Source organism: Carcharodon carcharias, chromosome 28, assembly GCF_017639515.1.
Source record: "Carcharodon carcharias isolate sCarCar2 chromosome 28, sCarCar2.pri, whole genome shotgun sequence".
In the NCBI taxonomy this organism is placed as follows: Eukaryota; Metazoa; Chordata; class Chondrichthyes; order Lamniformes; family Lamnidae; genus Carcharodon; species Carcharodon carcharias.
This window is the reverse complement of record NC_054494.1, coordinates 24,904,174-24,927,746: the sequence shown is the minus strand read 5'-3', so window position 1 is coordinate 24,927,746 and position 23,573 is coordinate 24,904,174. Positions and strand designations below refer to the sequence as shown.

At 39.4% G+C, this 23,573-nt stretch overlaps 1 protein-coding gene across 15 annotated transcripts in view; it reads left to right on the top strand.

The window, feature by feature from the left end:
- The window catches only part of dlg5a (discs, large homolog 5a (Drosophila)), a 180,973-nt gene that overhangs the window by 89,703 nt on the left and 67,697 nt on the right, over positions 1 to 23,573 (top strand). For all 15 annotated transcript variants that reach the window (XM_041176353.1, XM_041176352.1, XM_041176337.1 and 12 more), the window contains one exon: positions 8,433 to 8,616. In XM_041176353.1, the coding sequence (XP_041032287.1) occupies positions 8,433 to 8,616 (184 nt within the window). The remainder of the gene's footprint in view (positions 1 to 8,432; positions 8,617 to 23,573) is intronic.

The following is a 23,573-nucleotide window of genomic DNA, read 5'->3' as shown; positions in this document are numbered from 1 at the left end:
GCTAATTTGTTAGCCCTTACACCATGAGCTTTTATTTTGGCAAGTAACCTTTGATGTGACACCTTGTCAGATGCCTTCTGGAAATCTAAGTACACCACATCCACAGGTTCCCCCTTAATCCAAGTTGCTTTTACTTCCTCAAAGAACTTTAATGAATTAGTCAAACACCCCTTTCACATAACCATGTTGACTCTGTCTGATTCCATTGAAATGGTTTAAATGCTCCACCGTAACCTCCTTAATAATAGATTCCAGCACTTTCCCTATGATAAGCTAACTGGCCTGTAATCCGTCCCCGTCCTTTCTTGAATGGAGGTGTTACATTCACTATTTTCCATCTGATGTTACCTTTCCAGAATCTAAGCAAGTTTGGAAAATAAAACCAATGCACCTATAATCTGAGCCGCCACTTCTTTTAAGATCCTAGGATGGAGTCCATCAGGACCCAGGGACTTGTCAGCTTTTAGTTCTAATAATTTTCTCAGTATCCTTTCTGTGGTGATTGTTTTAAGTTCCTCCCTCCCTTTCATCTCTAGATTTATCATTATTTCTGGTATGTTACTTGTATCCTCTACAGTGAAGACAGACACAAAATATCTGTTCACTTCATCAGCCATTTCCATATTTTCCATTATTAATTCCCCAGATTCACTTTCTAGAGGACCAATGCTCACTTTATTTACTCTTTTTTTCTTTTTAAGCACCTGTAGAAGCTCTTATGTAGGCAGTAACATAGTAGTATTGTCACTGGACTACCATTCCAGAGACCCTGAGTAATGGTCTGGGGACTCTGGTTTGAATCCCACCACAGCAGATGGTGAAATCTGAATTCAGTAAAAATCTGGATATCTGATGATGACCATGAAACCATTGTCGATTGTTGTAAAAACCCAATTGGCTCACTAATGACTTGGCTGGCCCACATGCAACTCCAGACCCACAGTAATGTCGTTGACTTTTAAATACCTCCTGAACAAGGGCAAATAGGGATGGCCAATAAATGCTGGCCTAGCCGGAGATGCCCACATCTCATGACCAAATAAAAAAAAGCTAGCTTTCTCTCAAACTCTTAATTTCTCCCTCCTTGTTATTCTTTTGCTCATTCTTTGCAGTTTTTCATATTCTGTCCAATCTTGTGATCTGCCACGAATCTTTGTGGTATTGTACGCTTTTTTTTCAATATGATACTATCTTCATCTTCCTTAGTTAGCCACAGAATGTGTGTCCCCTAGAGTCTTTCTTTCTCACTGGAATGTATCTTTGCTGAGCATTCTGAAATGCCTCCTTAAATGTCTGCCACCACATCTCTACTGACCTATCCCTTAATCTAATTTTCCAGTTCACTTTAGCCAGCTCTTTCTTCATACCTTCGTAATTTCCCTTATTTAAGTTTAAAACGCTAGTCTTAGACTTACTCTTCTCTCCTGTGGAGTATGAAGTAATATTCATTAGAGAGGAGAGACCACAAAGAGAGAGCCTGCTCCCTGAGGCCATTGACGCGGATCCCTGGGTTTAGGTTTACATTAAAAATCAGACAATTTTTGTTTGGTATTCCAGTGAGTGGGAAATGTGGCAAGCTGGTGTGCTGCATCTTAGCACACTTTATCGCTTGCTCAATTTTTTACCTTATTTTCTGTCAGGCAGTGGAAACTACTGCTGTAAAATGAGTGGGTGTATTTAAATAAGGTGGTAATGATTTGCTAACCTCATACATCTCATTTTCTGTCATTGTGGCCTCATTGACACTCAGTTGAAATCATATCCAGGGTTGCTAGGTGATCAGCAACTGAAGGAAATACATTTGAAAAGGCAAGCATGTTTTATTTGAATTTGTTCTTGGAATATGAATGATACTGACAAGGCAGAATTTATTGTCCATTCCTAGTTGTCTGGAGGGCATTAAGAGTCAACTACATAGTGCAAAATGTGTAAACCTGACTGGGTAGGTCCCTTTTCATAACAATACAACAGCTTTCATGATAATGTTTTCTGGTGCTGGCCAACAAATTACCAGATTTATCACATTCAGCTTTACAACTTGCCGTGATGAGACTTGAACTCCTGATCCCTGAACATTCAATCCGACAACATGTTTCATGTAGAGGAAAGTTATAAGAATTGCCTTGGCTACTAATGAAGTTCCACATGGTTAATAGGAATCAAACTTAATATTAAAAAAGGAAACAAAGACAGCTCCATTAACTTAAAAAAATGGAGACCATTTAAAGAAAAAGGCTGGAGGAGAATCCGTGATTTAAAAAAAAATTAGGATCACTTTAGAAAAAAATGAGCATGTCTCCCAAACCACCTTGATTTCTTTAAATATATTATCAATAAAATGGACCGTTGACCTCTCTGTATATAGTTTATTTGTACCTTCAAATAATCTCTGATGAATTCAGTAGAAAGGCATATTCTTGAAAATTTAAACTAAGGTATGTGACTAAAGAGATTGTGTTTAAAAAAAAAATTGAACAGTAAATAATCATGAGATATGAAGTGTTGAATGACATTGGGCAGGTGGATGGGGATTAGAACTTACACCCTCTTGATTTTTTATATTTATGGAAGTTTCTTTGTAGTAATTCTTTAGAGTTATCAACATTTAACATCTACCAAGAATCAGCCATTAGGGATATTGAAGACATAATTTAATGCTAGTCTTTTAGTGAGTTAATTAGAAGCGTAAGTATTGATGGACTGAATGGCATTTTCTGATCCTTAGCTTTTTCTTGCATTCTTCTAATTTGCCTACTTGTTTCTGGAGTTTGTGAAGCCTATGTCAGAATTTTGGGAGACTACATAATTTAATCCTTCCCTACAGAAAACAAATCACATGACATCCTAAGTAAACCCATAAAATGTTATTCTGAAATGCTGCCAATAGTTGATTGCAATTGTTTTAAGTTGCTCCCCCCCACCCCCTTTCACCTCTACATTTATAATTATTTCTGGGATGTTATTTGTATCCTCTACAGTGAAGACAGACATAAAATATCTGTTCACATCACCTGCCATTTCCATATTTTCCATTATTAATTCCCCAGATTCACTTTCTAGAGGACCAATGCTCACTTTATTTACTCTCTTTTTAAGTACCTGTAGAAACTCTTACTTAGAGGAGGTGGTGACATGGTGGTATTGTCACTGGACTAGCGTTCCAGAGACCCATGGTAATGCTCTGGGGACTTGGGTTCAAATCCCACCACAGCAGATGGTGAAATTTGAATTCAATAAAAATCTGGATGTCTGATGATTACCATGAAACCATTGTCGATTGTCGAAATAACCCACCTGGCTCCAACTGAAGTGAGGGCCTCCTCTCTTAAAATTCAACATGGTCGATGGGCGGCAAGCTCCATTTTTGCTAGGATTGCCAAGTTATGGTTATATCTTCATTAAGTAGTTAATTTTCATATTTTGAATCCACGTATCCACGTTGTCGTAGTCATAGCACTCAAGATGGAAATTGTTGGAATCCCAAAGTTACACACACAGAAATGGATGGGAAAGGAACATTGTTTACTGTGTGCAGTGTGACTAAATCAGAGAGATTGAGATTACTGTATGTATGTGCAATTGTGTGAGCCTGCACTTTGTTTTTGATTTGTTTGTGTGGGGTGTCTGTACTCTTGTCCAGATAATGGTTAAAAACCATTTGAGACCTCATTCACCTTTGTAATGTGTCCCAATTATCCGTGCTTTTTTAACTTTGGAAGACTCTGTTAATATAGTTTGTCAGCGCAAGTTCTCAAAGTGTCAAAACTTTAAGGCACCTGGTCGTCAGGTCATTTTAGCACAGAGTATAGTTGCAAAATAGTGGTCTCAAAGTTAATCAATATGGCACACAAAAGTCAAAATTAAAGATTGGCTAAATTTAGTGCTATGTATAAACAAATAATTCAGATTGTTCATTGATGAATGCGAGTCCAGTCCCATTCTCTTATGTTAGTTACAAAATAAAAGAATTCTATACTAGTCTACCTGTCCATGAGCAATCTGTGATGCGGTACCCCGTAATTATGTTTTCAACTTCCTGTAGTTATCCATTCTGATGTACAGCAAATTCTCATTCGGTGGACTATAATAACAAGCCATGACATTTTTCTTACCCTGTTGATAACTTTAGTAGTTTCTCATGTACAGTGCCATTCAGTCCATCGTGCATATTTTGAAAGAGCTATCTAATTAATCCTACACCCTGCTCTTCGTAATCCTGCATGTTTTTCCTGTGCAAAGATACACTAAAGTTGCAAATTGAATTGTAATCAAATAGACTTCTGTGGTGTTGCGAAGTGTTATCTTATTGAGTATGACAGGAATTGACAATTGTTTGCATATTGATCTGGAATCAATTATTTGGAACTGCTGCAGAGCTGAGTACATTAACAATATATAAGTGCAGTAACTGTATTTATCTTTCCTTTTTCAATTTTCTTCATCTTTTCCTTTCCATTCTGGGGTACAGTTCCCCAGGGCCTATGACACCTTGCCCATGTAGGTATTATGCTTATGAAGGCAGAGGGCAGTAGCAGAGCTCTTTTCGCGGGCTCTTTTTGAGGAGAAAAAAGAACGCCTAGCTTAATTTTCTTGAGGGCTACTTTTTGGTTTTCAGGGGTTCCTTTTTCATTTTTGCTAACTCCTTTATTTCGTGAATCAATCACATGGTGACATTTCCTTCTATATCTAATTTGGACATTTTTTTAGGGTTTCCTGCTTAGGATAGATGACACAAATACAAAACGGAAAGATACCATATCTTGCGTTCCTCATGAAAAATTCAAGTTGTTCACAATAATTGTGCAAACTGTTTACAAAATACCAGAGAGCAAGACTTATGTACAATAGTATAATTACTCACTAATATAAAAGTAATAATCAATTGAAAAGCTTCCAGATCTCTATCATTATTACTTACTACTGTTAGTACTTGCCTCCACTCACCAGTCTTCTTGCTGCTTCCCACTTGCTGGTCCTTCTGAACCACATCCTGCTAGCAGGCCCTCCTACTTACTTGCCCTCCCACCCCCTCACACTCACTGACCCCCTTATTGCTTCCTGCTTGCCACCCTTCTCGCTGACTTTCTCCCAAGCCCTCACTGTGAGCAAGAGTTCAAGAAAAGGACAAAGAGAAGGGAGATGAACGTGCCCTGAGTGGGAGGGGCGCCTGGAGGGCCGTTTCACGCAAGGGGGTCAGGAGCATGTCCACTATCCACAAGACACGTCAGGAGTGTGATGGAATATTTTCCACTCGAGAAGCTCAACGTCATCCAGGATGAAACAGCCTGTTTGATTAATGCCCCATCCAACATCTTAAACATTTTTCCTTCATCACCAGCACACAGTGGCAGCAATGTATACTATCTACAAGATGCACTGCAGCAACTCACCAAGGCTCCTTCAACAGCACCTTCTAAACCTAGCAACTAGAAGGGCAAGAGCAGCAGATGAATAAGAACACCACCATCTGCTAGTTCCCCTCCAAGTCACACACCATCTTGGCTTAGAACTGTATAGCCATTCCTCCGCTGTTGCTGGGTTAAAATTTTGGAACTAACCTCCCTAATAGCACTGTGCATGTACCTACACCACATGGACTGCAGCAGTTCAAGATGGCAGCTCACTGCCACCTTCTCAAGGGCAATTATGGATGGGCAATAAATGCTGGCCTTGCCAGCATCAGCACACCCTGTGAAAGAATTAAAAAAAGGACTGGTGAGTGGGAGGGGTCGGGAGCGCCATCAAGCGAGAGGGTATTGGAAGGATCGGTGGGTAAGGGGTTCGGGAGGGCTAGTGGGCAGGAATGAGCGAGGGGAGTTGGAATAGTGATGGCAAGCAAAGCAGCGGGAAGTATTTAAAGAATATACTGAGCATACACAGTTACAGCTCAGTTCCTGTATTTGTACGGGGGTGGGGGGAGTGACTTTTCTCTTGGTATTTTCAATTTTTCATGCCCTGAGTTTGATTTTTCATGGCTATTTTGAAGCTTTTGAGGGTGAACATGCCCACGACTCCTGTATATTTTGAGTGTAGTGTGGTAGATTTCTTCCCCTGAAGGTGATTAATGAAGGAATCTGGTTGGTACTATGGTCATTTTCAAAATAATGAGGTAATTCTGTTTGCTTATTTTGTAATATCTCTGTACTAGTTTTGTTAAAGTTGTTCAAAATCTGATTTGCCTTTGAGGATTGTTTACATTTTTGGGCTGAATAAAATTGACTTTAATCCAACTAGACAGTTGGTTGCTGGTGTGTGTAACACACATACAGGAGTAACCAACTGTGTAAAGGGACTAAAGTAAATTACAATACTTTATTTGTCCTACGGAACCACTTCAACTTGACAGTTTGTTTTTGACTGTAATACTGTTCGCAGTTGCTGGTGAGCAAAAAAAAAATGCACTGCCAGCATGTATAGACAGCCAGAAACTATGTTTACCTCTGTCCTTGTTTATACTGCTGCTATGAAAACCACCTTTTTAGCTTTGTCTCTCAGTTTCCAGTGCTGTAGGCATCAACAGCAGCACTGAAGGGTAAATGCATCGCACCATTTTCCTGTGGCTGACTGAATAATTACATTGCCCATGAGTATAGCAAAAAGAGTTACTTTATACACATGAGACAGTTTTACTCATTTAAATAGAAGAACATGCGCAGTTTAAGTCTACTCTATTTTCCTCCCCATTCGTTTTTTATTCCTGAAGTTCTTATTTTGATACCTAGAATCACCATCAAGTACTTACTTTGAAAGTCTGATATTTTTATAATACCTAAACATGACTTCAAATGTACAATCTGCTCATCAAAATCACAAAAATCATCTAAAAGGTTACTGAAAGTATTCACTTAACAGCCATAGTCCTTAACTGTCCTGCTGTCTTTAATTATCTTAAATCCCTTACTGTGGTATATAATTACATCACCTAAAGAAATGTGTATGCTTTTGTGGAAAAAATTGTAAAGTTTACTTGGCCATGTGGCATTTATTTGAATTTTTCTGTTTTGAGAATACTGTTGGAAGATATCCCATTGGATTGAATTAGAGATGGTTATTCTAGTGCAGAGGTAGGACATAATGCACACCTTGATTGAAAGAATGTAGAAAGATATTTTTAAGAATTCTGTTCGGAGAAAATGATAAAGGTGTTTTTGACTGATTCCTGAAAATTAGTAATTAATATTTTTGTACTCACTGCAGCATGATAAAGAATTAACTTACATGGCTGTATAATTAATTATGTAATCGTTTATTTTAATAAAAAGAATGTTTAAATACAAGTCCTGTTAGTATGTTCTCTACTCCTGCATGCACAGTTCCTGAAATCCCTTTGAAGAAAATAGGTTTCCTTCAAAACTCTACTCAAAAAGCCTTTACAATTAATTTCCAGCTTGTTTCAAATAATTTGGAAATACAATCAACTTGAATACTTGTATAGCCTGCTAAATACAAATTTAGATTTTTGACCTTATGTTAACCTTTAAGATTTTCACCTAAAGAATGAAGGGAGAAATTAGGAGCCCTTTTTTTTATGCAGTGTATGGTTAGGATGTTGAATGCCATACCATAAACAGCAATGAACATTAGAATCCATGATTTGCAAATAAAAGGAAAGTGGATAAATATTTCTAAAAGAAAATTATGGATGTGGAGAAAAAACAGGAGGAACAGGTTTAACTGGATAGCTCTTTAGAGAACTGGTGCAGACACTGTACTCAGTGGTTATGTTCTGTGCTGTAAAAGTGATTCTTAAGTGGTATGAGTCAATAGATTAAGTTACATTGGATGGAACATAAAAGGAAAATTTAAGTAAGTATGAGATAATCTAGGGTCAAGAATATCAAGGCAGAAAAAGTTAGATTGAGCAAAATCTAAGTGTTTAACTTTGACTTTGTAATTTTTTTTACAAAGTGAATTTTTGTAGCATGGAATTAATAATCCACTAATAAAGATGCCCATGACAGTTTGGCAGCTTTGCTTCTATGAAGGTGTTTCTTTTAGTATGACAATGCAAGAACTGAAACTGAAGAAACCATTTGACCCATTGGGATTGTCATTTTCTTGGACCTACTGGTTGTCCAATGGATATAACCTCAATCATTTATGATGCTGAAATGTATATTTGCCAAATTTCCACATGTATAGCACTTGAAACACAAAGTCCATTCTCTTGTAATCCAACAATTTGTTCTTATCAGTCTTCCAGTAAAGTTGGTTGTTTATACTGAGGTATGAGGGGAACAGAGGTCAATTTTTCTGAAATAAGCAAGTCCATATTTAGCTTGAAAAGTGGAGGCCATACTGTTAATTAATTGTAAATTATTTACAGTGATTGCATTCTAAATTTGTTAACCATTAAACAATGGGTTAGACTGGTGATGCAACAAGAAAATCTTGCCGGTACTTCCAAATTACTTCTTTGCTTACTCCTTCAGCACATTGCACAGTCGCCTGCGAAATGATCAGTCGCAACTCAAGGAAGAAATGGAGGTCATCAAGAGGGAGAACACTCAGTTGCTACGGGAACACAATCATGTCCAACAGACCTGTGAAGAGCTGAAGAGGCTCCATGAGGAGGACCAGAAGGAGATCACTGACCTACGCAGTCAGCAGCAGCAAGTAGGTGTTAAGCACACAGTGAAGCATTTTCTTCTGAACTGTATAATTAAAGTTGTCTTTCAGTTATCATCTGTTTTAATGAATTATATTTCAGAACAGTTGGGACCATCCATCATCCATTTTGTATTGAATTTCTCCCCACCTGTATGTGATGTCTGTGAATTGGAACAATGGGCAAAGGGCAGCACAATGGCAAATAAGGGATGGGGAGCAAGTTTTGTGTGGAATTTTTGCTCTTATGCTGCCAGTAATCACTGTTACCTAGTAATAAGGCAAAAGGCAATAGTAAGTCTTCAGATACTTCCTTTTGGAACACTGAAAGATTATTGATCATTTGGTCTGGGCTATGGAGTAACTTTATGATGATTATTATGCTTTTATCCTGAGCCAGCAAGGTACTGCACAGGGTGCAGTGATGGTGGTGGTTTTGGCAGGGGGTAGGTAGTGATGGGCAGGTAGCATTGAAAGGCTGAAGAGTAGGGTACAGAACTTTAACAAACTTTGAGGTGTACTGGATTTCATTTTATGATTTTCCTTTCAATAACTTAACTGTTAACACAAACTCATGCCTCAAAACAATAAACAAAAATGTTTTACTTACACACAATTTCTATTACAACTGTCATCCAAAGTGCTTTGAGGTTCATCACTTCCATGTTGGAAGTTAAACATAATTTGCTAGTCCACTTTTCTACAAGGTTTACCTGTTAAAAAATGCTGAGCGGATGGCGTGTTGTGGTATTTTGAGAATTTATTTTCCTGAATCTTACTCACAATCAGAAACTGCATCTGGGAGAGTTTTTGTTTATATATTTAAAACATGGGATGACTTCACCAAGTGGTGATTGACAACAAGATTCATCGTTTGCAGTTTGTAAACACAACCTCAGTTAGAGCTCAAGGAAATGGACGGAAGCTGCATTTTGAGAGTTGCAATCAATCGGTGACACCACTCTGTTCTTGGAGTTATGTGTAGGGTGACAGTGATGCAGTCTGGAAGTTGTTGTCCAATTCTGGTTGAGCATCCACAGATGATACAAACCCCTGGATTGTAACTCAAGTTTACCAGATCCAGAGCAGATTTGAGATGGGAACAATTCCAGAAATTTCAAAGATAAGAAAGCTGACATTATAGGTGAAATGCAAGACAGTGAATTAATTTCATTTTCTGTTAAAACTTTGTAAGAATGCACATTACTTTTTTTAAGCCTCCTTTTCAGGGCACGCTACCATTGTAACTATAACATCTTTAAGGAAATCTCTGGCATCCTGAGAATCTTACAGGTAGGGGAGAAAAGGTAATGGACAACACCTACTCAGCTGAATAGTAGGTATAGGATCAGACAGGTTAAAAGACTTGGAGCTGCTGGAACACATGTAAATGAAATTGAAAACAGAAGATCTGGGAAAGCAGTAAACAAGTGGTATTGGGGCTGGCATAGCCTGAGGTTGTTGCATGAGTTACTGCTGTAATAGTTAAAGCTTACAAAGAAATTGAGAACAGTTTGCCATCTGAAAATGGTGATGGGGATTGGTGAATAGAAGGTGCGTGTCTGAGGCTTCAGAGCGCTCATTGAGGCTGAGTCTAGAAGTCTGAGTCCAACCCCCAAATGCTCTAATCCAGGTTTGTCCAAACTTTTTGCGCAGAGGGGCCACATTTGCATTTTTTGGTCACTCACGCGGCCGATGAGCACATTTTGAAAATATAAGGTTTGGCTCAACAATAAACTGAATTTTAAAAAAAAGTTGAAGTGTTAAGAAAAGGAACAATTCCTGAGCAAAAGTAAAACAATGTCATAACAAATTGTTAGTTAAAAAGGAGTAATTAATAAAAATGACCCGAGTGTATTGGGTCAGTGTGTGTGTCCGGCTCATTCCCAGTCTCAGGATCCTCACTCACTGAGAGTGGCTCTGTATATTTGTGTTGGTGCGTGGTGGTGACAGTGAGTGAGAACCCTGACACTGGAAGTGAGCCAGACACACTCTCTCTCTCTCTCTCTCTCTCTCTCTCTCTCACACACTCACTTCCATTCACACATGCACACTTTCGCACTCCTATTCACACACACACATCCTCACTCCCATTCACACACACACACATGTACACATACCCTCACTCCCACACAAACGCACTCTCTCACTCACACATGCACATAGACTCTCTCTCAGTCCGATACACACACACTCACTCCCACACACACACTCACTCCCACACACACACTCTCTCCCACACACACACTCTCCCACACACACACACTCTCCCACACACACACACTCTCCCACACACACACTCTCTCCCACACACACACTCTCTCCCACACACACACTCTCTCCCACACACACACTCACTCCCACACACACACTCTCTCCCACACACATACTCTCACTCCCACAAACACATGCTCTCACATGCACACATTCTCACTCCCACACGCGCACTCTCACTCCCACGCACGCGCATGCCCGCTCTCGCTCCCGTGCATGTCCGCTCTTGCTCTCACTCCCGTGCATGCCTGCTCCCACTCGCGCGCGCTGTTGCTCTCGCTCCCGCGCCTGCTCTCACTCCCACACATGATGGCACCGTCTCGCCCCCGGGCCCGCCTGTGTGCGTGCGTGTGAAAAATTTTTCATCACTTTCTTCTCTCTCCTGTTGAGTACTAAATTTCCGTAACCACACATAGCATGTGACACACTAGTGGAAAATTTACAAGTACCAGTGAGGAATGAGCAGCAAAACAAAATTTCAATTTTTGTCATTATTTTGTACAGTAAAGCATTTTAGAACATGTTAACAAATTCTATCAGTGAGCGGTACTTCAACGTGGCCGTCAGCTTCATCCCTCATCTGCAGAACACGGATATCTACGGTTGACTGTGTTTGTTTCATTTCCCGTGTTTCTACTCATAAACCTTTTAAAACCATGTTAGGATTCCCCTGTTCTCCCCTTCTGCCCCACAAGCCTCCACATTCAGTGGATTACCCATTGGATCTTACAAGGATCTTGTAGTCTGTGATGCCTTGGCCCACTCCTCAATCACCCCATCCCCTTCCCATGGCACTTTCCTATGCAAGCACAGGAGCTGAAACTGCTGTCCTTTTGCCTCCTCGCTCCTCACCGTTCTATCCACCACTCTTTTTGTTGTACGTGATCAACATTACTTCCTTGACCAACAGCATCAAAAACAGCCCTTGCTGTATGCAAATTGGCCACCCAATTTTCTCATTGCATTTCATACAGCAATTCGCCGTTGTGAAAGTTTAAAAGCACAATAAAGCACCAAATAAATGCTTTTTCTTTCTTCACTTTGCAAGAACAATAATTCACCATTGGAGGCAAGACAAAACATATATCTCACAAATAATATTGATAACAAGATAAGGAATTTTTAAGAAGGGAAGATTAAACTGTTACTTGCATCTGAAGCAAGTTTTGTAAAGAGATAAGTAAATAGTAATGTTGTGCAGTTCCAACTCTTTCAGTGTCAGTAAAGTGTGCAGTATTTTCACCATGTGTCACATTGCTAAGTTTGCTGTATTGCAATGAAGGATGAACCATAGTTGTGTTTAGATTGACTGGGACTGCGATGACCATAGGAAACCACACTCCATTTCATAGGGCGTTGCCATGGGAGAACTCCTTGTATTCTTACATCCTACTGCAGCCTAAGTGTGCTTTTCAAGAGCTAAATGTTGTGATCTATCTCCCCAGCATTATGAAGAAAGCTTTATTTTTCAGTGGTGTTGTGTATCTGCTAGAGACTGCCAAGTGTAGCCACTTTCGGACTTAGTAGAATCCTGTTCTTTGTGAAAGAAGCTGAATAATTCAATGCACCATTTTGTATAGGCTGAATAATGGGGGAAAGAATAGGTTTGCTTTCTATAAAGTGTCAGGGAAGATCTGTACACAATGGGCAATGCATTAATTTTAAATCACTCTTCTATTATGAGGTCTGATCTATCAAATTGTAATTATCTTTAAATTATTCATTAGAGAATGGTGCTTATGCTTTAGCAATATTTTACCTGAGGTGATTTTAATAAAATCCTAAAATTTCGCACAATCTGTACAAATTTGTTTTTGATTTTTAATGGCTTTTAATTTCTTTCCTTTTTATGGTGCCCTAATGCATAACTCTGTTCCTCAGTTAAACGAATAATTTGGACACCTGTTAATACAGTTTTCCAATTGGTTACAAAGAGAGTTGTGTGAATGAGCCATAGTGATTCATTCATTTTGCTCCCCTCCCCACCTTTTCCTCTCCCTCTCTCACATATCCAGGCTCTACCTCAGGGGAATGTGTGCACTATATGCAAACATGGACATTTGGCAAATTAGGAATTCTCACTGCGACAGGTGATTTGACGTCTGAAATTATCTGCCTGGAATTTTGCTTTCATCCCATTTCTTGATGTTCTTCTGCTTCAATTTTAACACTGTTCTGCAGCTCTCACCTGACACTGTTACTTGACTCCAATAGAAGAACATTGCTTGGAGAAACTGGAAATTCTTAGGCTTTTAATAGATGAGGAAGGGAGAGTGCCACTGCAAATTGACAAAGGGCGAAAATACCTTGAAACTAGCCAGGTTATGGGGTGGAGAGTGCTTCTGTGAATTGCGAAGGGAGAAGTCTCATTTATGATGGGATGAGAGAATTTGTGTGAAGAATAGGGAAGCGATAATCTGGTTGATATACTGAATACGCATAAAACTCATGCCACTTTTTTCTTTTCTTAGTGTGAAGTAGGTACGTGTTTTAAAATGATCCAAAATGCACTTTTTAAATAAGTGATAATTCAAACCTTTTCATTGAGAGGTGGGTGGTGGCATGGTGGCATTGCTAATGAACTGGTAATCCAAAGACCCAGGGTAATGCTCTGGGAACCCGGGTTTGAATCCCACCATGGCAGATGGTGGAAGTCGAATTCAATAAAACTCTGGAATGAAAATTCGTATGATGACCATGAAATCATTGTCAGTTGTAAAAACCACCTGGTTCCTTTAGGGAGGGAAATTTGCCGTCCTTACCTGGTCTGGCCTACATGTGACTCCAGACCCACAGCAATGTGGTTGACTCTCAAATGCCTTCTGAACAAGGGCAGCTAGGGATGGGCAATAAATGTGGGCCCAGCCAGTGATGCCCACATTCCATGAACGAATAAAAAAATGCTTCTGGACTCCATGGGAAATGCACAGGCTAGGGGATACTTGAGGTTGGTGACACAAAATTGGGAAGAAATGCATATAATTCCCCATTTACTGCCTGCATTCCTAGTTCTTCTCAAATATGTGTTGGCTAAATTCAGGAGTTCGCTGTGTGGCAATAACAAATATGAACCTGAGTTCTATCAACATGCTATCCTCTTAGTTATTCCATGAGCAGTGTGTTCGCGTATCAGCTGCATCTAGAGATTATGGATGCTCCTAAACTGGAATTTCCTAGTGGAACACCAGAAAAATCATTCCAAAATCTTTTCTCTTTATATGATTTATTTATGATTTTACCTGGGAGAGATCCATAGATTTGAAATTTGCATGCAGAATTTGCTTCCAGTCCAATTCTCTCACTGTAGTTTGCATAGTATGTCTTGAATTTAGTGGAGTTTTACATATCAAATCCAAAATCCTTCCATGCTCAGCTGCTTCATGACCATTCCATTGAAAACAATGGGGATTACAGCTTCACACTAATCCAGGAGTCAATCCAGACCGATATGACCGTGGAAGTGTTGCTACCAACTGGGGATGCAAAGTGGCACCTAGCAGGGAGGGAGACATGACCATGCAGATCTCTCTGCAGTTGACAAAAAATCAGATTCTTCTAAGTATAACGTTTTTCACTCCAAAATGATAAGGACCAAAACACTACCATCTGGATTTTCCTCCTCTTTGCACATTACATTTAAGACTCTGCATTGGAACAAATGGATATTTTCTGAATCCCAGATGCTGATTATTCTGAAAATGCAATTTTTGGAAAGTATACATTCTGGTAAGCATGCCCCTTGAATCCTTGATTCAATTAGAGAGGGAGGAAATGTAAGGATGATTTTTCTCTGTGTTACATTTTTTATTAATGTAGTGATCTTTGAAAACCATCAGGTGATTAAAAGCTTTATTGGCATTGTCATTAATGCTAATATTGTAGCGTATGAGCTGAATTAATTGAAAGGGTTACTTGGCTTGTGTTGAAACTTACATATGTATATAACATTAAATAGAGCAAAAAACACTGCCTTTAAGGTTGACTGATAGTGAAGGGTGATGTTTTTATTCCTGATAGTGATGCATCAGCTTTGTTTTTTTTAGAGGAGCTGCAGATAGATGACTTTTCCCTTCAGGCCTGAAACACTTAAAGGCCAAGGGAATGATTGAATAAAGCCTGCTTATTCAGGTTCACAGCTTCTATTCATGTAGGACAATGCTACTTGTTTGATGAATGCTTTTTAAGTTCAGATTAGAAAAAGAAAGCCTTTGCAAATTGAATGAAGTGAACATTTTGGAACTATATATAAACATTTAGCTGACACATCTCCAAGGGGGAGATTTTATAGAAAAGTTCATGGTTTAGAAAGAAAGAACTGAAGCAGCGATGTGGCAAAGGTTCTTGGAAATGTTAAGTCTGCGGTTCATTTGATGCAAGAAAAGAGCTTAGTTTGTAAAACCAGCCACTGTGCGTCAAAATAAGCAAAAGTGTGAGTGGAGCTGACTTATTTGACTGAAAAGCAATTCCTGAACTCCAAATTGAAAGTAAACTTTCAGAATCAAAATCAGAGTTTGCAAACAGAGTAACCACTTGACAGGCGCGAAAGTCAAAGACCTCTGTGAACTACACAAGTGAAGTTTTGTCCTTCCAGAGTTTGTTTTTCATTTGGAAAGTTTCTGAAGTTAGAGGATAATTTGTTTTTCAGTGCTTAATATGTGCATGAATTAGATTTTTATCAATACAAATTCTTAATGTGAATCAAATCTAACCAAATTTGAGTCTGTACTGCAACTTTGTACAGTGCACATGAAGAATAACTCATTAATTACAAGTACAAGCAAAAACTTTGTACCATATGTGTTAGTTAATTAGTCCTTAATTAGTTTGCAGTGGATTATTTTGAGATTGGCACCATGATCTGAATCCATGCAAAGCAAACCTTACCACATTGCCATTCCATGGAGGTTCAGGCCCAATAAGTCAATCAGAGTCGGATTACTCTGCTCCTACTTTCTTACCTGGAAATCATCTTGATCCTGTCTTGCCCAACGTTTCAAGTCAGGCTGAGTGTGGTCTGTGTGGGGCAGTGCGCTTCTGAGGCCTTCAGTCAAGTGCTGCAGAATCAGATGGAAGGAGGCCATGCCCCCCACTTTTCCGGCACTGACATTCGATGGGGAGGGGGTGTTGTCAGGTCATCGGGCTATCGGACCATTGGGAGGTGGGAGTGTCGGACAGTTAGCGGGGATGTTGTCTGACACCCAGGGGAGGGGTGTTGTCAGACACTCGTGAGAGGGGATGTCAGATACTCGTGGGAGGAGGATGTAGGACAGTCATAGGGGGTATATCGGGCCAGTTGCAGGGGGCACATCAGGCCAGTCACAGCGGGTAGGGAACTGGCAGTCAGCCTAGGTGGTGGTGTTCAGGCCGGGCCAGGCCTGGGGGGGTGGTGGTAGTGTTGGGGGGAGTTCCGTGATGGGGGCGGGAGTGGAGTCCCCTGGGGGTTGGGGGAGTCCCCTGGGGGTTGGGGGAGTCCTTTGGGTGTTTGGGGTAGTCCCTTGGGTATTTAATCTTGGACAAAATGTTTTTTTTGAAGTTTACCTTTGCATGTAATGTTGGCTTATTTATACCACTGCATAGCTAGTGTATGCCCAAAGTAAACACAGACTAGCTAGCATGCTTCAGCATGTAATACCTCCATGACCTTCCACTACATATTGAAAAATGAACATCCATTGCTGTAGCACTGGAAGGCTTCTGCCAAAACATTGAGCCTCAGCACTGTTCAGGGAATCCATGGAGCCAAAAGGCTTAGTTGAAGGGATTGCATAAACTAACAAGTGTATTCTTACAATTTCCTGAGCCTCAAAACCAGTTGTGGGATTTGCATGCATCAAAATGTAAGATGAGTGCTAACATCTGGTTACATCCAACTTCAGATTGATGGTGTGGCTATTTAATCGGACAAATCAGTCCCTCACGACTAAAATTCCAGTTCTTATTCTCTGTTGTAACATCTCCTAAGCCTACTATGCAGAAGCTTTATGGCTTTTAAGTGTTAATCAGATATTACACTCTTTTGTTGGTTAATATCAGGATAGATTGACTAAAAATGCTCATTTGATAGCTATCTATCAAGTGTATTTCCTCTGAAAGCTATAGAACTTTAGTTTTGATTTCTACAGCACAGGGTCCATTTTTATTATCAAATATACGTAAGATATTCTAAACTGTTGCAATTTATTAAACCACTGATATTTAAAATAGAATTGCTTTTCAAGCTAATCTGCACATTGTTACACTATGCTGATAAACCAGATTTCCTGATTAAAACATGAACAAGTTTCCCTTCTCAATCCCCAGATTCTGCAATTTTATTTTATTTTAATTTCCTATTTTATTGTTCCAGTACAATTTGCCGAGCAGACCTGACCACAGCCTGATTTCGGCATCTTCTACTTGCTTCCTCTTTTACTTTTGGCGTAGGGACTTGACATTCCCAGTAGATTTTAATGCACCTTTAACAAGCAGGAGTCTGGCAGGCGCAGCTTGAGATTTAAGTGAATGCTGCTCACTAAAGAATAAATGAACTTGCATTTAAATAATAGTTCATTGCGTCACGAGAAAGCGCTTCATGTATGTTGCATCAAACGGTTATTTTATAGTTCAAAATGATATGCATTTTGCACATATTAGGAAATATAGATAGTTTAAGTAATTTATATTGGTATTTGTGGGTGATAGGAATGAGTTTTAGTTTTATTGTTTAAGTTTATTTGTATTTCTGTATCTGTTTGTTGAGAAAAGGTCAAGTTGAGTTTTAGTTTCACTTTAAAAGGTGCCTGCATTTCTAATGAGAGTTTACGACTAAGAGAAGTTAAGCAAACACAAGAGTGGAAAAACTGGGCTGTTGCCTAGCAGCAGGGGTGCAGAGAGGCAGGCCCCTCCCACAGACACACATATACAAGAAACTAGAGACAGCAGTTTGATTTGGAAGCTGTTTGAGTTCAGTTGTTTTTGAAGACAGCTGCTAAGCAGAAGCAGCCTAGAAGGCTCAGATAGCCAGTTCCAAACTAAAGTTAGTTGAAAGTAACTGCTATTAGAGAGTGGAGCAAAGGGTACAGATAGCAAGTCCCAAGCTAAAGGAAAAGCCCCAGAATCCAGGGGAGTAGAACAGGAGAAAGTCCCAACCAGACTTCCAGTCAAAGAAAGGACAGGAACCTGGAAAGGGTCCTGTTAAGTGAACTTAAGAGTGAGGGGCAGAGAAAGGCTTCAAGCTTAAAGCTCCTAGCTGCAGGAGTCAAAGCGATGTAAAGGCTTGTGAGAAGTCATAAGGTCCAAAGAAGCAACTGAAGGTCTGTAACTCTTTGCTATGGGCATGTGAAGCAGTGGTGTACTGTTGACAGCTGAGTCGGTGAGAGCGAGTGAGTGGAAGAAAGCTTGAATGCATGTGGTGACCCACGGCAGAGGAACCTCAGAAGGAGAGTTTGAAACCCTGGAGATGAACCTTTGTGAAAAGCAATGGTTTGGGAGAAGATTCCAAGGCAGGTTCTTGGAAAGTTGAGATTGGAAACCCTCATGTGAAAGCCGGAGTTCAGTGAGACTGATTGGCTCATAGTGTGACAAGCGTCTGCGGGGAGTTGAGAGATCCATGGCATCTGCCTAGGGTTGGGGGGGTGGGGGGGTGCTATCTGTCACTTGGTCACTTGGTTTTATAGTGTGGTGTGCCTGACCACAGGTTGCCAATTGGCTTACATGGACTGAACATTACTGTATAAGAGAGCTTTTGTAATTTGTGTTATCCCTACAAACCTGTATATATCTGTAAAGTTATAGTTGTGGGTGAAGGAGTATTTTAATATAGTTAATCTTTTCTTGTTAAATAAATGTTTTATGTTTTTGTTAAAAGTTCATTAGCTGACTCTGGTGACTCTGTTCAGTAGCCGCTCGCCATGAATCAAAGCAAACAAATAAAAATTAGGATCTGTCAAGCTGGGTTCCACCCTGGGATCAGGCTTGTCCAGTGGCAACCTCAGCTGGGGATCATAACACAAACCGCGATGTCTCAAACAGAAAATGAATGATTAGTTGATCTGTTTTTGGTGTTATTGATTTGAGGAAGGATTGTTGGTTTAGGGCACTAGGTAAATGTCCTTCATTTGCTTAAATGCCATAGAATTTTTAGCATAATATATATTAAATGGTAACTGTTTTCATGTGTTCTCTGGAGAAGACATGAACAACAAGCTTTCCCTAAATAGCAATAATCTATTTAGAACTATGAAATATTATCTAAGATTAAACTGTCAAATGAACTATGTGGCTGAATGCAAATAAGTTCCCAGCAATTGATGATATTTACCCTTAAATTCTGAGAGACAATGAATAATGTCTGTGAAGTGTTGAAAGTAACTAGGATGGAGTTGATTAACAATAAGAAACCCTAGTAGATTGGAGCTAGCCCCATTTTCCAAATGGGATATAATACAGGCCCAGGAAACTACAAATCCATGAATATTGGGTAAAATAATCAAATCCGTTTTCAGGTATAACCACTATGAATTTCAGAGTGAACAAAACGAACATTGATTAGGTTCAGATCCTGTCGGGCAAAACTCGGCAGTCATGATTATTATTGCTTCTTTGTGTGGTCCAACAGCTGGTTCTTGACATCTCAGCAGGTCCTGAATTAACATCCTTAATTTAGATGGGTGGTGCTAAAAGGGAGGCAAGGCAGTGAAGGAAAGCCACTGCAGCAAAGTGAAATGAGGGAAATCTAAGTCATGGGTAACAGAGAAAATCAGGACTGAGAAAGATATAAAGCGAAAAAAACAAAATTGGAGGAACTGAACAGAGGATTAGGTCACCATCCAGTTCCCTCAATTTATTCCTGGATAATTATTGCGTGTTGCCATTTCTCTGGGCATGGCTGTCTTTGAGGAGTTGGCGAAGATTTATTGCTAGAGGTCGCCCTAATTGACTACAGGTTTTCCTTTTCCCTCTCCAAGGAGATGGAGCAAAGGGGTGGTTAGTAAATGACATGAGATTGCCAGAAAATAGGGACTTCTTAGAGATGCCTTTAATGGGAATTGAACATGTTCACACTGGTGGTGTTCTGGATTCTCTGCTGGGTTAAAGCACATTATTGGAGTGCAGTTGCAGGAATTTAAATCTGAAATTAGTTGTTTCTGACACTAAAGGCCCGATTTTAATTCTCTGCAAGTGGGTGGATTTTGAATTAGTAAAAATTGGACCCTAAGTGTCAAAAAAAACTCTTCCATTTCCCAGCACTGACATCCCTTCTTAAAGACCACAGAAAAAAACATGCTATAAACACATTAAGTGCATACCACATCTTAATTTTCTTGTTATACGGACATCTTAACCGTTTCCATACTTTGCTGATTCTTACTTGCATATGTATACAGAAAAACACAAGGGAAAATATAGGAAAATTTGACTGAGACCTGGAAGCTCCACTTTGTGCTTTTCAGGCATTTAGTCTATGAGTTTGCCCTCCAGCTCATTGTGATATTTGAATTGATATGAGTTGGAGCTTTTCCATCCTTGGTTTGAGTAAAACCTTTCAAGAGTCTATCAAAGTTTAGAGACAGATGCCTTTGGATTGGGAAGCAGAGTGGGATATGTGTTTATGGGAAATTAAGAACGTAAATAAGTTTTTTGTCTTAATGGTGCAGCCTGTTAATGCATGAGTTTCATTGTAGCTGAACAAATAAGAGAATTAATGTCTCGTGTCAAATGTTCAAAACAAACAGAAATTAATACAAGATTTGTGAACTGTCAAGATTGTAAATAATTAATTATACTTGATTTTAGAAAGGGGCTTCATGAAATGAAACCTTTGTTGAGAGACTGTTCTGTGTGTGGGGCAGCTGACACAGATAAGTCCAAATGTTGGAAAATATGTTCTCATTGTTTCTTTTTTATAATTTTTAGTTTAATTTTGAGCTGTTCCCAGTTACTGAGCACCCAGACAGTACAATCACATCTTTAAAGGCCACATTTGATCTGGCACCAGACTTGTACCCTTGGTTGAAACTGCTGGTTAAAGGAATGTTTAGCTTGGCTCAGTAAAGTTGACGTTTCAAGGGTTCTGTTATATTTCTTTTCTGATATATACTGTGTGTTGCTCTCCATTGCTTGGAAGCTGGTTACTCCATTGATTTGAGTATGGCACCATCTGATGCCCATTTTGAGAACTGCAAGTTTTTGTATGGTTGTAGAGATAATTTCTTGCCTGAAATTTTTTTTCTTCTGTCCAATGTATTTCAGTATTAGGGCACTTTTACATTAGTGCACCACTGTCAGCTCCTGATGCATAGATCTTTTGGAGTGAGTGACAGTAGCAATTAAAAACTTTAAAGCCTTGTAACACAGTAATCCTCCCCAATGCCCTGGCTAATATTTATCCCTCAATCAACATCACTAAAATCAGATTATCTGACCATTATCACATTGCTGTCTGTGTGAGCTTGCTGTGAACAAATACATTACAACACTGATGACACTTCAGAAATACTTCATTGTAAAGCGACTTGGGATATCCTGCAATTGTGAAAGATGCAAATCATTATTTCTTCTTTCTTTATTCAGTTGACCACAGCAGAAAGTCATTGTTTATTACTTTTATCACCCTGGGACCCACCCTCCCTTGATCTTTTGAATTTGTTGAGTTGGGCTCTGTTGCGTTAGATCGGCTTCATGTATTTTCACAGCAACAATTTTTTAATTGAGATTTTTTAAATCAGAGAATTCTTTATACTGTCATGTGCCTCTTGTAAACCCATTAGAGGCTGGTTTGGAAAATGGGCAATAATTTTCAGATGATACAAAGATTGGAAACGTCAACTGTGAGGATAGTTGTGAACTTCAAAAGGACATAGACTTATTGGTGGATTGGGCAAACAAGTGGCAAATGATGTTCAATGCTGAGAAATGTGACGTGTTTCATTTTGGCTGGAAGAATATGGAGAAACAGTATAAAGTAAAGAGAGAAACTCTAATGAGATGTAGGAACAGAGGGACCTCGGTGCATTTGTACAGAAGCCACTGAAGATGGCAGGACATGTTGAGAGAGCAGTTAAAAAAGCATGTAGTATTTTAGGTTTTATTAATAGGGGCATTGAGTACAAGAGGAAGGACACCCTGCTGAACTTGTATAAGACACTAGTTAGGCCTCATCTGGAGTACTGCGACCAGTTCTGGACACCATATAGGAGAAAGGATGTGAAGGCAATGGAAAGAGTACTGAGGAGATTCAAGAATGATCCTAGGGGTGAAGAACTGTAACTCCGCGGATAGATTGGAGAAGCTGGGACTGTTTTCTTTGGAGAAAAGAAGGCTGAGAGGAGACTTGATAGAGGTATTCAAGATACTGAGGGATATGGACAAGGTAAATAGTGAGAAAATGTTCCCACTTGAGAGATCATCAAGAACTAGAGGGCACAGATTCAAAATAATTGGCAAAAGGAATAATAGTGATGTGAGGAAAAAATTTTCACCCTGAGGGTAGTTGGAGTCTGGAACGAACTTCCTGAGAGGGTGGTGGAGGCAGGTTTGATCGAGGTATTCAAAAGGGAATTAAATTGCCATCTGAAAAGAAAGAATGTGCAAAATTATGGGGATAGGGCAGGGATGTGGGAGTAGATAGAATGATCTTTCAGAGAGCCAGTGCAGACTCAATGGGCTGAATGGCCTCCTCCTGCACTGAAGAGTCTATGATTCTGAGTGAACGTGATCAACGCTAAGAGATGAAACTGATTGAAAAAGCAATATGTTTCATTGGTTATCATTTGAAATGCTGCAAAGATATCAGAGTTGGCATTTTTCAGTTTGGAAATATATGCTTTAGAGAGCTGATACATTGTTATAAGACCATTGTGAAACCATATTCATTTAGCCTTAATGGCAGATAAACAAAGTTTGTACTGCTTACATTTTCAAATGTTTTAAGCAGGAAAAAATTCTGGGTTGTATAATGTAGATGATATCTGGTCAAAATCAAATCAAACAAAATGCTGCAGCTGATTAGCAATGACCCATAGAATGAGCATCCAGTTAAAATAACATTAATGTGAAGGAATATTTCTTATAAGACCAGCTTCAAAAGGAGTTTGTTTTTTGCTCTGTTTTTCTCCCAGTCCTTTTACTTGTAGTGTGAGTTCCTTACCAGGGTACAACACTATATATCATTTTCTAGGCCTTTTGCTCAAGTGGTTGTTGCTGATTTGTGAATATTGGTAGTGTCAGCAGGCAATTTAGCTGTGGAATACATCAAAGATGTCCCTGATCCTGTTCTCAACTAATTCCTACACAGCGCACAATTTCTCATGTCAACTCTTGCTAGAAGTCAACAGTGGTTGATTTCCTTTGTCCTGACCAGGGCACTGCAGCCACTTGTGGTGCCCCTACCTCTGCTTTGGTTGAGATCAGACAATTCAACATTGAGCAAACCTGAGATCTTGGTGTGTGAAGATCAGAGCTTTTGTCTTTACTCTTCAGCTACCACTGAAACCCAGGAGGAATAATTCTAACTAAACCTTGTAAAGTGAGGACTTTGGTTTAGTTTTGGGCAATACATTAGCCTTTGGTCGCATTTAATTAAATTTAATAAAAAATTTAATTTTGTTTACCAGTGATATATTTTCAAAGCTGCAGACCCATTTTTTATTTATTTGCAGTTTGTTGAGTGTTGTTCATTAAAAGAATGGGTAAATTGGTGAGGGCAGAGGAGG